This window comes from Tympanuchus pallidicinctus, unplaced genomic scaffold, assembly GCF_026119805.1.
Source record: "Tympanuchus pallidicinctus isolate F22 unplaced genomic scaffold, pur_lepc_1.0 scaffold14, whole genome shotgun sequence".
Taxonomy (NCBI): domain Eukaryota; kingdom Metazoa; phylum Chordata; class Aves; order Galliformes; family Phasianidae; genus Tympanuchus; species Tympanuchus pallidicinctus.
Window position 1 is genome coordinate 13,492,710 of NW_026294659.1, and position 15,626 is coordinate 13,508,335.

Sequence of the window (15,626 nt, forward strand, 5' to 3'; positions counted from 1 at the left end):
GTAGTAGTTCTCTGTGAATTAGTATAGAAATTGATTGAGCATTCTAATTTTGAACACAGGGTGAAGAATATTTTCTACCTGAATATCTTTTTGTCTGTTTGTTTACATGATTTAGTTTTACGTATATTTTTACAACCACCAATGTAGATATTAAGAAGCAGTGAGGTGTTTAACTCTGCCAGCATGGAGAATGACTTTATGTAGTGCCACATTTAATCCCTTTACATATCTGGTGTGTTCTAAAACTCCACTGTGCATACAGACACTTTCAGTCACTCAGATCAGTATTTTTTTTTATTACAGATTTAGAAAGATTGTTTAATGAGGGGTTATTCTTTTAACACTCTTTTAAAATACATCACACACTGTATTGCTCTGGAAAAGGGCTTGTTTATCCACAGACCATACATAAAAGCTGTACCCTATCAGACCCAAGGGAATAGGTGTTTCCAAATACCTGTCTATAATAGTGACCAAAAGCAGACTCTTCAGTAGAGTAAAAGACAGCAGCAAGTAAATACTGACTCATTTCCTAGACAAAGTTCCAATCCCCAACAATTTGGAGCTCAGAGATTCATGGAAATATAGAGAATGAGCTGTATTACACACAGAGTCTGACAGGTGAAGAATAGCTGTAGCACATTTTTAAGTTTTAGAATTCTGTATCTGTAAGTGAATGAAAACACAGTTAGATGTGGTTCCTCCCTTCAAAGAATTAGGTGTTAGACTCCACATCCACCAGACTGTTAAAAGTTTTAGATGACTGGATTTTCCTAGGTTAGAAAATACTTGGGCACCAAACTTATATTGCAATCCTAAAAATCTCTGCGTTGCTGCCAAGTCCTGGAGGCACTTAATTGCTGTTGGCACTTCAGTTTGTTTTTTTTTCTAAGCTGAAAGTTGAGCTATTATGGTCTACAGATAATCATTTAAAATTCATCGACTAGAAAGAGATAGCATGCTAATCAGCAGTAATTCCTCTTGCCACTGCCAATTGCCCGTCCTGTGTTTGGACACTCCATACAGCAGTGCTTCTACATAGAGGAGAATTAATTAGACCAACAAGAAAGAGAGGAGAGATCACCCACAATGAGGCAAAACTCAAGATTAGAGAGAATTCTCCTGAGTGTAAAAAGGCCTGGATTTCACTTCAGACTTGAAAGATTTTCCTTGCATTTTGTACTAAACTCTCCCTGGTACCAAGAATGAATTCAGAGTTCCCTCTGGACAGGTGAGCAGTACACCTGCAAAGATGTGGAAATGTCCTCCCGCCCTCTGTGGTCCGAACACTCATTTGTGAATGGTCGAATACTTTGCAATAGTGAGGGTGCAGAGTTTCTGCACTGCAGAAAAGCTTCTAGCTCTAACAACAATCCCAAAGTCTGCATCCTCTGAGGAAAATATGTCATTTAATCACTTTGCCTCCTATGTCTCTGGTGGGCAGACAAAGGGTGCAATGCATCTACTGGATTTGATTTTATACTGCATTAATTGTGTATGTATCTGATATATGTATCCAATAATTATTGGATCATTGATTATTGTTTGAAATTGAATCTCATAAGTTCAGTTTTCTACTTGGTCACAGTTTTGCTGTATGATTTTGGACAAGCCCAATGTAGCCTGACTTTTGAAGGGCAGCATATTTGGTATGCAGATAACGTAGGAGTTTCTGATTCTCTTAATATTTCTGTAGGTTGAGTGAAAACAAGTAGGAGAGTGGCACCTAATCCATGCAGAGACTTTGCAGAGTCTTCGAGAATATCAGCATGGAGTTTATCTGCATTTAAGAATCCTAAATGTCTGTGAAAATTTATGTGCTTAATAAGACACTGTGACTACTATTCTCCACTGATTATATATAGAGACAAGTCTGGCAGCCCTGGGTAGCTCGCCTGATATTTTGCTTCCAGAGTGATTAAATGAGGCACCAGTTGTAGGCTGAATGCATTTCAACCATCCATCTGTAATCATGGCAATGGTGCTGCCTGATCTCTGAAAGATAGGGACATTAAAGTCCGTGAGATGCCATAGATAATGATTGTGTTGGGGAGCACAAGAGCAGTGTAACACAGAAGGTGAGAATCAGCCAGAGATAAGCACTTGCATGCCTTGAAGATCCTCGATGTGTGTGTCACAATTTCTGACCATTGAGTGATGAGGAAATTCCTTATAAGAAGGACCTAGGGGAACCTCCCAAACCTGGAATAGTTAGGTGGAGACAGAGCAGGAAGCTCAGGCAAATTATGTAGTAATGTGGGCTCATCCAGCGTACATCAAAGTACACTAAACTGCAGTATGGAGGCCCTTACTCAAGAAAGAAGTGAGCTTATCATCAAGCAGCTTAATAGTCCTCTGAAGACTCCATTTATAACAATAATTCATTGCCAAAGGGGAATTAAACTAAGTGATTTACAGCTTCTTTACACCAGAAAATGAGCCTCACTTGAATTTTAAAGCTCTTTGATATGTGAGTACTTGGATCATACCATTAGCTCATTTAGCTCAACTTTCCTCAGCCACCCTACCTAACGAAGTATTTGGAAGTATTTCTTCTCAAAGGAGTAATTACATCTGACAGGGCAAAAAGTTCCTGGGTTTTTAGTGCAATCTGAAAATTTCCTGGTGCAAGCTCTGTACTGGAAATGATTATAGCATTCCATTTTACTATGCAGTTTCATTTGCTTTTAGAAGACAGCTTATTTAAGAAGTCATTTTCTGGTACACAAACTTCAAAATGAAATTGTTTCAATTTGCACAACGATAAAGCAATTGGTTTATATTCTTTTGTAGAATATTGCATCAATCAATTAGAAATAATCCATGAATGCAAGCAAGATTTGCAGTTTTACTTTCTCAACATCAATATACTGAAAGCCTTTATTTATTTTATGTAATTTCTTAGTATTAATGGAATCCCTAGCAATTTATTTGCTTTTTCATTTATCAATTCTAGTCATATTTGGAATTAATCTACTGAAAAATAATGAAAATTTGAAAAATAATTAGAAATTACAGTACATCATTTTCCTATCAACCTGTTCAATCAGCTACATATTTCACTGCTCACATTTGTGAGGAATGAAAGAAAAGGTCAATTCTACAAACTTCTAATTAATTTCTTTATATTGCAATACTTGAAGAAAACGGCATGAAATTTTCAGATCACTGCTGAAACAAATAGACCAAATCTTTGTGCATTAATCTACCATAAATTAATACCATATATTTGTTCTGAAGTGGGAAAAATAAGATGTATTATTATTTTGCTGATTATTATTCCATTATTTTTAGTTTAAGCTGGACATATTTCTATTTAGGAAGTCTTCAAGTATCTTTTCAGTCAGGCTAACTCTTAATATGTTTACCTTTCTTCTGTTTCAGCAAGAATACCAGGACATCAGACACACTTAACAAGCAACAGCAAACACTGAGGATGCACATAGACATTCCCAGAGCACAGCTTCTGATTGAGGAGAGGGACACGATGGAGACCATTGGTAAACTCTTGTTGGGTTTATTTTTACTGGTTAATGTAACAGGCACTTTAGATAGACATCCTTTACCTCACACATTTCCTCTCTCTGCACACATCAAGAAAGAAGAGCTGCAGAGTAATTTGGCACATTTGAAAAATTGTTTTTCTCTCCTCTTTGAATTATCTTCTGCTTTATGTGCTCTCAGTACTATATTTAAAATAATTCAGGACATCAGGAAATTGAAACTAGTGGAAAGAACAGCTTGAAGAAAATGGAGACTGGCAGTTTAATTATTTTCATTTTAATTTCTTTTTTGGCCATGACTAGATGGCAGAATCATAGGCATTACACAAAAGGAAAATGAAATTCAGAAACTACAACGCTGGCATTCAAAGGTTTTGAACAATCATCTTCTTAAGCTTACATACTGCATATTGTATCCACCTTCTTGTATCAAATCATACGATCAATATTTTGATTTGTTTTCAACTTCTGTGTATCTATGCAAAATTCAAGTCAGAATGTTTCAGTTGTCAGAAGACAGTATTTCTCATGTGGCTGTCAAATAGCTGAAGTCCCACGTAAACAGATTCATTTGCTTTTTTCAAACAGTCAAAACACAGCATGTTCCTCATCTCATGGCTTTATGGGTACACACTGGAAAGACCCTCCAGAATGACTGATCTTACTGAATTTCCAACTTTTGGGGATCAAAATCTATGCAGAAAAAGAAAATTGATGGTTAAGAATATAACAGTATCCTAGGGACTGTGTAGCTGGAGAAGCCACCATGAACTGGAAGCAGCATCTCTCCATCTCCTACTCATACTCGTACTAGGGGAGGGGAAACTTCTTCAGTACTGTATCCTGTCATACCTGAGGTAGTCTAGCATGGTGGGCAGTTAACAGTGCAGTGGATTTGAAGAAGAGGAGACTTACGCTCAAACTGAGAAACAGTTTTTTTTTTAAGTTTTAATTTAAGTTTACCTATGTTTGCTGTTTTGATGCAGTATATTGTGCCAGACTTAATCCTGAAGACAGTTTTTACTTTTGATTTACAATTTATTGCGAAGCAATACATGGTTGTGGTAGAAAACCATTAGTGCCTTAATTACAGATGTGCAATTTGTGCCTTAGAAATAGCCAGCTCTGCTCAATGTACTCAGGATAAGCAGTCACTTTGGCAGGCTTTGACATAGTTTACTGTGAAGAGGCTTTATTTTCAACCTGAACAAGAGCTCATCTTCTGCCAGACAGAATAATTTGATTTCATAATGTTCTTTCTATTTATGGCCTTCTTTGGGTAAAAAATGCTAGATATGTTTTTGTGCAGAATTGCTGACATTAATAGTGTCTTCTCAATTTAAAACAAAATAAAAAACTTTCAAAAAAGACACCACCAACAACAACAAAAAAAAAAAACAAAACAGAACACAGGAATGTTTAGAAGTGCATCAACCTCTGCTCAACTGCAAATGCATAGAAGCCCTGTTGCTGCCATTGCCTCTAGAAATGCAATATAAAACAACATAGCATAGCATAGCAATAACTTTTTGCGGATTCTATTACTGCTACAAATGGCTAAGAAGATAAAGAATGCAAAAGAAAATATGATAGCATGTATATAATTGTGCTGTGAGCACAAATTCAGTGGGAATATTATCACTGTAAAGCCTTCTGCAATCAAGAGGATCAAATCTCACTCTGAAGCAAAAGAAATACATTTGGTGGTCACAACTGAGAAGAAAAGTAAGTGCAGTATAGCACTGGCTTTCTGCAGACAGCATGATCTGTGTAGAAATTCGATGAACATATTTTTCTCCACAGAGAGGCAATAAGCAGCCATATACAGCAGTTGATATGAAGGTTGATACTCAGTCATTCTTTCTAGTCCTTCCTAAGGTCGAGCTTCATCTCACACCCTTTATTTCAGCTGGCAGGAAAGCTCACAGTCAGCTGGACTGACTATATTGTGAAAAAATTATATGATTTGCACAAAGCTCCCAGAGTTTTTTTTTCAGACCTATGGTAAGTAGTGAGTTTTGTTGCAGGCAGGACTCTGGTTCAGAGAAAGATGGTAGAACTAAGTCTTCATCTTCCAGAAGAGCAAAACACTGGACTTAAGGATGCTTAGCTGCCTTGCAATAGTATTTCCATTGTCTTTAGTGGGGTACTAAGTTACTTAAATCTAGGAAAATCCCTGAGACAAGTCTTGGGTCATGGTTACCCCTCTGCGATATTCCGTTTGTGGAGAAAAGGCTGACATGCAGAGGATTAGTTAGCAACATTATGTGAAGACCTCTTTTTGGAAAGACATGGGTGATTACACTGGGGACATAAGTAATTATGCTAATGAAAATAAATGAACTGAATATAAGCCTTATGAGGAATGGCTGTGGGAGCTGGCATTGCTCAGTTTGGAGAAGAGGAAGCTCAGGGGTGATCTTATCGCTATCTTCAGCTACCTGAAGGGAAGTTGTGGTGAAGTGGGAGTTGGCCTCTTCTTCCAAGCAAGTAGCAATAGCACAAGAGGGAATGGCCCCAAGTTGCGCAAGGGGAGATTCAGGTTGGACATTAGGAACTACCTGTATTCCAAGAGAGTGGTGAGGCAGTGGCACAGGCTGCTCAGGGAGGTGGTGGAATCACTGTCCTTGAAGGTGTTCAAGAAACATGTAGATGTTGAACTGAGGGACATGGTTTAGTGGGAAACATTGGTGGTAGGTGAATGGTTGGACTGGATGATCTTAGAGGTCATTTCCGACCTTGACGATTCTATGATTCTATGAACATATTGCTGAAGGTATCAGCTGAGCCCTCCAAAAATGAAGAGCAAGAGGGCAGCATTCAAAAGATGGAAGAGAAGGAATTATGGCCAAAAATATTTATACAAAATTGAGCTTTAGAAGAATGCTTAATGGCCTGTCTTGGTTGCACAACTCCAAGATTAAATAAAACGAGGAAAAATACACTCATTCTTTATTTTTTTGCGAACTTTGAAATTTAATCTAGAAGCTCCCAAGCTGCTGTGCACACTTCAAAACCATCTTCAGCCCTGAGCAGAGGTGAGAGCTTCCACTGTCTTTGGTGAAGCCCAGCTGAAAATAAGTTTGGGAACTTGCACTAAAGCTATTATGTGAACAAAAATGAAATACATTTTTCAAAATCTGATGGGTACTTTTGCTTGCAGATGACAGATCCACGGTTCTACTAACTGATGCTGACTTTGGAGAGACATCTAAGCAAAAATCACTGACTGTCACCCACACTGTACATTACCAGTCTGTGTCACAAGCTACAGGACCACTGGTGGATGTTTCTGATGCCCGGCCAGGAACAAGTAAGTGTATAAGAGAGTATGTTATCTGGGGAGTAGAAGGTGGTAAGAAAATGAATATGGTGCTCCTGCCTCTTCATGGGGTTTTCTCTGAAAGCTGAGAGAAGTCTATTTAGGTTAGGAGAGAACATTTCTTATACAATTGAATTTAATGATTTAATATGGTAAAAATTGTGTATGTATCTGAAATGCAGGTGTAATTTGAAATAGTTCATACTTGGTTTTAATAAAACCAAATGCATGGTATATTTTAATTTCTAAAATGGATTGAGTAAATTAACTTAATGGCTTTTAATGCCTAATTTATATATTTTTTTAGTGAACAATCTATATTGTATTTCAAAATAAGTCCTCTTTCCTTACCTCTCTGTCAGGGAAGAAATGAATTTCTCATTATTGCTTTTCTGAAAAAGTCATATTTCCAGTTTTAGTTATTATAGTGAATTATTTTTTCCCAGATATCTTCATGCTGAGGTATTCTTACAGTGATTAAAAGCTATAATAAATTAATACACTTCTGAAAATCCTCCTTCTTAATTTTTCTCATGAATGTATTCCATATCTATGCAAATGGAAAAGAAATTGACCAGATTGATGGAATGTATATAAACTATGAACATTACAGAAATACAGTTCTCTAGCAGCATGTGATCTCTGAAATCTCTTGGATTATTTTCATCCCCTGACAGTTTCAGAATTTGTTTACTTGGTGAGTCCAGTGAACATAAATGCTGAAAATTAATTTGTGCCTTACTTAAAATGAAGACTATTTAAGAAATCTCCATGTAGTCTTTATTACCACACTAGTCTTTATAGATGACAGCTGTTGTAGTCCTGACCTTGCTGATTTTCTAATTCTGTTAGTTTTAAGATATGGTTCATTTTTTCTTGAGAATTAGATTAGTACCATCATGTAGAATTCCTTCTTTGTTTATGGAGAGTTATGACATTTGCATTAGGAAACTCAAGATACCTTTATTTTTCTTCTGGAACCAATCTCTTTTCTCCCTCCTTTGGTTCATGTACACTGTGGCAAACCTACCCAGTAAGAGCAAAAAAAATCATCCAGATTTCTGTCAAATGGATTGATCAAATTTGGATGAGTAACCAATTTGCAGGTCCTTTCTTTTTCTTGTCTTTTCTAATAAGGAAAAATGTATCATCCCAAAATTACCTGCCTGTCCCATGGCACAGCAGTCTATAGCACTGGCTTCTTCTTTATGTGCAGTTATGTGCTTCAGTCCACTGGATACAGGGAGAAACTTCCTTCAAATTGAACTGGTGCTTAACTCATAAGTAGGAGCATTATCGGTGTTCAGCCCAGCAAGAGTAATTCATCAACACTTTTGTTATTTGGTAAAGACCTGTTTGCAGTGCACAGAGCTGGACTTGAGACGTTAATGTAGCTTTGGGAGAAACTACTACAATATTTGTAAAGCTGCTTGTGCAGGAACACATGGCTCAGGTTGCAAACGTGCCTATCTGAGCACACTCACGTCCAGTGGTTGCCAAATTTTCCCTTACAGCTATTTCCACATTGATGTGCAGCTCTTTTATGCTTATGAACCTTTTTGTTTCATGAACCTTTTTGTTGCTCACCTCAGCATTCTGCACTTTGTTTCAGTATGTGACAGCAGTGGTATCTTAACAGCTGGGGCACCAGATGCCTTCTGTTTTCCATCACACAGGCAGTGGAGCTTGCTGAGTCCTGACTACAAAGTCCCTTCTTCAGACACGCTGCTCGGCACATGCTCAGCAGAACTAGTGCTGACCTCCTGCATGGCAGCAGCAAGCTCTCCCACCCTCCTCCATAGGTGAAGTCCTAATGAGTTAGAGCATCAGAGAATGGTTCAGGTTGGATGGGAGTTCTGGAAGAACCCCAGCTCCAGCAGGGACAGTCAGACCAGGGTGCCCATGACTATGTGCAGGCGGCTTCTGAAGATCTCCAAGCAGAAAATTCCACAGTTTCTGGTCAGACAATGCCAGTGCTCGGGTACCCTCACAGCACAGAAGTGCTTTCTAATGGTCAGACACAACCTCTTTTGCTCCAGTTTGATCCCATTGCCTATTGTCTTGACACTGGGCACTACTGGAAAGAGCCTGGCTTTGTTTTGTCTATGCCTCTGACAATATATTGATGATAACCCTCCCCACCATGCCTTCTCTGCCCCAAATGGAACAGTCCCAGCACCATCCTCTGTGCTTTCCCATCAGCACTCTCCTGTCCTTTGTGACTTCCCTTGCTTCTGGCCATGCAGCAGCCACATGCCAACTTTCCACAGCTACTACTACCAATGTTTCATACTGACAGACTACACTGGGCGTGTTGTGCCAAGTGTGCTTTTGGATGCTATCCATGTGAAGCTGTTATGTGCTGCAGAACCATCAGGATCAATTATCAATGGTGCTAAGTTCTTATTTTTCCACTGCTGCTGGGGGAGGAAGATGTGAAATGTGAAACAGAACAAACCATAAATGGTCTGTTACTTCTTTACATATTCTTACTGGGAATCCTTAGGCAGAAGAAATTTTCAGAGTCATTATCTGGGTCTTGTTGGTTTTATTTTTTTTAAATTGCTTCTGCTAAAGTCTGTTACCTCAAAGACTGACAAGTGCACCATTTGAATGTCAAAGAACATTTGCATAGATTTGAATTTTTCATTTCTAATATCTTTTCTCTCTACTGTTAGTAATATCACTTCAAAAGCTGGTAAAGAGAATTTTTTGTTCAGTGCTGATTTAGTAACTTTCTTTTTGCTTAATAATGTTTTTTCTATTCCACTTGCTTTCTTAGGTACCAGAATCACTTTTACAGAAGAATTATTTGTTAACAAAGTCGTAGAGGTTGATTTTGGTTAATAATTCATTTTCACTCTGTTGGTCACCAGATTTTCTCTTGGGCAATAGATAGATAGATAGATGGATAGATAGATAGATGGATAGATAGATGGATGGATGGATAGATAGATAGATAGATAGATAGATAGATAGATAGATAGATAGATATTGCTGAGCTTACATATGTAGCAGTAATGATAATGAACTTGATAATGAACAATTATTTCAAATTGAATGAATTAAATTAATGAATTAATTCATTTTCTACAAAGAGTGTTACATATGCTTTATTAACCAACATGAATCGCCAGTTCCTTCTGAGAGGAATTGTTTCCTTTTCTATTCAATAACAAAGACCTTTTTCTGTTACCTATTGCAGATCCTACCACAAGGAGGAGTGCCAAAACAGGACCCACAGCTCGCAACCGCTATGCTAGTCAGTGGACCCTCAACAGACCTCACCCCACCATATCAGCTCATACCCTCACCACAGACTGGAGGCTGCCCACTCCCAGGCCAACAGGATCTGTGGACAAGGAAAGCGATAGCTACAGTGTCAGCCCCTCACAGGACACAGGTATGGGGCTAGCTGCAATAGCGTTCTTGGTCCACTATACATTTCATTTGGTGCTTAGGTAGTGTTATTTATTCCTTGTTAGGGAATTGTCCTACTGTCCTACTGTCCCTTGTTAGGGAGTTGTCCTACTGTTTTTTTCAGTAGGACAACTCCATATAGTCCTAGTGAAAACAAATATTGTTACTTTAGTTTCTCATGCTACATGCATAATAGAATTCTTTGAAAGTGATGGTAGTAATTCTTCTGGTTGCCAAAGCTCTGTATTTCCCGTGTCTGAAGGAAAAAGTAGAACTTGCTGCATGAAATGGCATTGACCAGGAAGGGACAGTATTAGCAAGCAACAGTACAAATTGGTCAAAGGTGGAGATATTTTAAGACTTGAGCTACACCCCACAAGGTAAGGTGTTTTTTTCTGGTTTTTTTTTTTTTTCTTTTTTTTTTTCCCAGCCATGTAATAGGATTGTAAGGATAAGCTGAAAATAAAAGGAGAGAGGAGCATCTGCAATTTGAGTCCAAACCAAAACCCTTACATAACACTAAATATTGTAGCATCTAGCTCTGAGTTTCCTGAGAAACAACATAGTTTTTGTTCCTCTAGATGTAAGTGGGGAGAAACTTAATACACATTATGCCCGTCTTCATTTCCTCTTGAGGTATTGACATTATAAATTGAATTTTAATGGAAAATAAAGCTATCTCCTTCTGCTTTACTCTGAACCAATCACAAAATTACAGGGAAAATGAATGAATAAATGATCATACAGAAGAATAGTTAGGAAGCAAATCTAATAAAGATTACATTTGAAAAAAAAGTAAAATATTTTTCAAATGTAGACCTGACAGAAATGAATCTGGGCATGTTCTGGCCTCCTCAGAAGAATTGCCTATCTCCTCTCCTGATTTGGGAGAAAAAATGTGGGTCATGTAACAGAACTGTGTATTAGAGAGAGAAAGAACTATATGCAACTGGCCTTTCACCATTAAAAAAACAAAAAACAAAAAAAACACCAATATTACCTCTATAAGAACAGGGATCTGATTTCTCTTACATCCAGTAGGTTGAAATTCTCATCTCTTCAGAATTCATTAAACTTCACAGAGTAATGGCACTCAGCAGATATCTCCAGCCAACTAACAGACTTCTCATTGATTTCTTCAGGTAGAAGGATTCTGAGTCTTTAAAAATTGGTTCTAACAGCTTTATATAATAATAATATAAATAATAATAATATAAAAAGCAGGTGTTGTCTCAGAAACTCTTACTATAGACAGTCTAGATTTCAGGTGTGCTTGCCTTTTGTCACCCACAGTTATTTTCCAATGAGCATGACCAAGGCAGGAAATTCAATTTGCTGTCCAGTTTAATTGACAAACTACATGCAATTCTGTAAACAGACTTCATAGCCTATGTTTTAGCATCACTACTTTCCTACTCCTTGTCTGCCCTTGAATGCACAGTGATTTATGTAATTGATCTTGAGCTTTAGATCATGTTCAAGAAAGGATTCCTTGCGGCAAAATGTAGCTGTACTATGCTTCTTCATCTCTAGGGAAAGAAGAGAATCAGTGCAACATAAGTACTTCAGATGTTTAAAATTACTGAGTAAACCCAAGTAAACCACATGATATATGTAGCCAAATCATGTTTTCAGTAATCAATTGAACTAATATACATCTTTGATCACTTTTCCAATGCTGTGTTCAGATTTTTTGAATCCAGTTGATGTCATTGACATTTGGCAGAATTTATCATTTCATGTCAAAATGATTCCAGCTTTACGAAGTAGTAGTTTTCAATCTTTGTAGAAATGTCTTGCAGCAATTCATACCTGTAACTAATTTCAGGTATTCTAATTAGGGGCCGTTATATATTTTCTGATGGAATTAAACTTCTTATTCACCCTGGGCTTGGATGAACTTTCATCATATCTAAAGTAGATGTAAAGTAAATGTTCAAGCAAGCCTTCCTGGAATATCTGCCCCAGGGTTTGGAATATGAGAGTCTGTGAGTCCTAAACCTCATGGATCAAACTGGGAGCACTGCATGTAAATAACACCAGCATCTTTAGAGATACTGCTTCAGACCACTGGGAAACAGCAACCTTCCAGGAGTTTGCAGTTGAGAAATTTGAAAAGACATTGTTTAGGTCTGATTTACAAAACAAATGTGAAAAATAGAATGATGTTTCTGGGTAAGGGAGTGGGAAGTGAATTTAAAAAGAAAAGCTTTATTGAAGTTCTGGCCAGCTCAAAATCTTAAGCAAGTTACAGCATATTGTTGAAACGCTTGTCATTTTAATTAGTGCATGGTCTTGTTTGTAAGTAGCAGGACTGTTCTTTTTGTGCAGTGAAAAACTGATGCAAGGACTCTAGCATACAATAAAAAGATGAAGATCTGCAGTAACAATACAATCCTCTAGCTGCTATAGGATTCCCATTTCTATGAATTAGCTATTACATTAAGCCTGTTTATTGAACATCACCAATAATGTCTGGAACTGTACAGATCTTCTAAGAAAACATGACCTCTGCCCAAGGAGTTTTTGAAAGTTCTCTTCTAGCCTACAGAAATAGAAGTATGATGGTTGCAGCTGACCAGAGATTTGACCCCACAATGAAGCAGAAATAGCAGAACATGGCAGTGCTATGTTTCCAGAATGTCAGAACAGGTTCTAGGTCACAACAGGTCATGTGTCAAATATGAAGTCCCCATTAACTTCAGCAACACTGAAAAAAGTATTTGAATGACTGCAGGTTGATAGCTACTGAAGAGTATTGCTTTCTTAAGACCATTTCTTCTGTATGAAAGGAGTCAGTATTTCACCAGGTGTCTAAACTGAACATAGGTGTCTCAGAGTCACTGTCTTTATATTTGGCCTTTGTTCTCAGGGATTTTTCAAAAAATAGTATAAGCATGAAACAGATGTAGAAAGACTCTTTTCTCCCTCAGATGTCAGCCCTCAGAAATATCTCAGATTCATTAAAAGGATAATGTTAAGAGACTACTAGTTTCGCTAAATCTGTTCTCTGAGTTTCTAACATTTTTCAAGGCATTTAACTTTTAGAGAAATTATTTTTATACGTAGATATTAAAAAAAAACCTTTCCCATGCTTTAAAGGTTATTTCTTCTAAACTACCAAGTTGGTACTAAATCACATAAGGCTGCTAGCAGAGTAAGACTTCACTTTATATTTTCTGTAGCTATCAAGCTACTGACTAAAAATTGTGCAGACATTTACAGTGAAGCGAACTAATTCAAATCACCTTGATCATTTCAAAGGTTCTGCCTTTTATTAAGAAGCACTGTTGTGCTCTTCTCTTTTATTTGAAAAAGGACTTTGCAGGTGTTTTCTTTCTCTCATTATTCATGTTTCTGGTGTACAGATCGAGCAAGAAGCAGCATGGTCTCCACAGAAAGTGCCTCCTCAACATATGAAGAGCTAGCAAGAGCATATGAGCATGCAAAAATGGAAGAGCAGCTGAGACATGCCAAGTTCACCATTACAGAATGCTTCATATCAGACACATCGTCAGAGCAGCTCACGGCAGGGACTAATGACTACACAGACAGTCTGACCTCAAGCACGCCGTCAGAGTCGGGGATTTGCAGGTTTACCGCATCCCCTCCCAAACCTCAGGATGGAGGGCGAGTGATGAACATGGCCGTTCCAAAGGCGCATCGGCCAGGTGAGATGGTAGAGGTAACATTTCAGTTCTTGAGGCGAGCATTTCACTCTGTGCCTAGGCTGGTTAACAGCACAGGTACTTCACAGGAAAGAAAGAAGGCTCACAATATATCCTGTAAGTATGTAGAGATAATTGCTTTTTATTCCAGTTAATATAACATTTGAGTAAAATCTGTTCTCTCATATGCTTGTAGTAAAAGGAGCTTGGAAATTTAGGAATAGAGAGACACAGTCTAGGCCATTAAATTCACTCCCCTACAGCTGCAGCCATCAGGCAAATAAACCCTTCTGGGCGAAAAAATACCATATGCCCATCTCCAACTCAAGCCACCCACTAATAAAACATGTCTTACAGTGATAATTTCTGTGTGCGAGCAAAATTTGCTATCACAACAATTCAGGAAGACAGATTGTAGAAGATGCACTATCCCTGCTGCCCTGTTGCTTGTTGAGGATGTAATATCCCTTTGGTAATGCTATTGAGCTGTTATGCTCTCTTTGACATTTCCAAATATCAAGTTAGGATTATCTAAAGGGGGGAAAATAAAAACAAACGAAAAAAATAAATACAGTGCAAGAGCTCAAGGGATATAGAACTTCATACCTTCAGACAAATTTAAACCCCACTCCAGCTTCTTACTGACAGAAGGTACCTTAGAGACATCTGTTTATAAGGCTCAATCATATTTCCACTTCAAAAAGAATGCTGCTTCCAGTGATAATCTAGTGCCCAACAGCATAGGTAGATTATTTGTGATACTGTGAGATCAAGTATGTTATTAAATCCTCTCAGAAAATATGTGACTTTCTGTTGTAGAATATATTATGTGACCTTGGGAAGAAGGATTCTAACTGGGAAAACCACAGTTCTATTTTTGTGCTTACTGAAAACATTATCTATTTTATTTTATTTATTATTGCATATACATTTGCCACTGTGGGTGAAGCTACTTATATGCACAGAAAGTAAGCAATAGTTCTGATACATGTGAAAAAGAATAGTGAGTAGATTGTGATCTTTTGCTTAATGTACAAATGAAAGCAGTTGTTCTGGCGACAGAGGAATGGAAGACAGACAGTAGCACCAGCACCAGGAAGGTCATTCAAAAGCAGAACCTGACACTGGTAAAAGAGCATTAAGGATTTTGAAAGGGAAGGCTAAAAGTAGAACATGGGAAGAATAAAACCAAGCAGAAGGTAGGAAGTTATAATAGACAAGGCAGGAAATTACTGTATCGTACAGACAGATAAGAGGGAAAATAAGTAGGAAATAATATAGTGAGAGAAATGGCTGATTTCTCTGTAGTCACAGAGCAGAACTGCAAACCTGGGAGCTGAAAAAATAGATAAAGATAGAAATAATTTTCATTTCTTTCTATTAAAAAGAAAAGAATTTGTACTTACTCTGCTGAAGGGAACCATCTACATTCGCAACATCACAATTCTCTCCTCTCAGTTAGTCAGCAAACATTCTTATAATTATTTAACAAATTTACTTTCTTCCTTTTCTGTTCCATATGCATTATTTATGTATACTTAGTATTTGGAATTATTCAAATATATTCACATAAAGAACATTTTTTAAGGGTATACAGCACTAAAATTCAGTCCCTGGACTTGAGTAAAAAGCTTCTGTGCTTGAAAAATAATCATAGGCCCTCTAGTGAACTACAGACCTGTATAATCTTTGAGTTGAAATGGTTTGAATTTG

At 37.6% G+C, this 15,626-nt stretch overlaps 1 protein-coding gene across 2 annotated transcripts in view; it reads left to right on the forward strand.

Annotated features, from left to right (window-relative positions):
- DSCAM (DS cell adhesion molecule) overlaps positions 1 to 15,626 on the forward strand; it is a 461,893-nt gene that overhangs the window by 432,090 nt on the left and 14,177 nt on the right. For both annotated transcript variants that reach the window (XM_052674351.1, XM_052674352.1), the window contains exons 29-32: positions 3,385 to 3,500; positions 6,667 to 6,816; positions 10,031 to 10,228; positions 13,614 to 13,916. In XM_052674351.1, the coding sequence (XP_052530311.1) occupies positions 3,385 to 3,500; positions 6,667 to 6,816; positions 10,031 to 10,228; positions 13,614 to 13,916 (767 nt within the window). The remainder of the gene's footprint in view (positions 1 to 3,384; positions 3,501 to 6,666; positions 6,817 to 10,030; positions 10,229 to 13,613; positions 13,917 to 15,626) is intronic.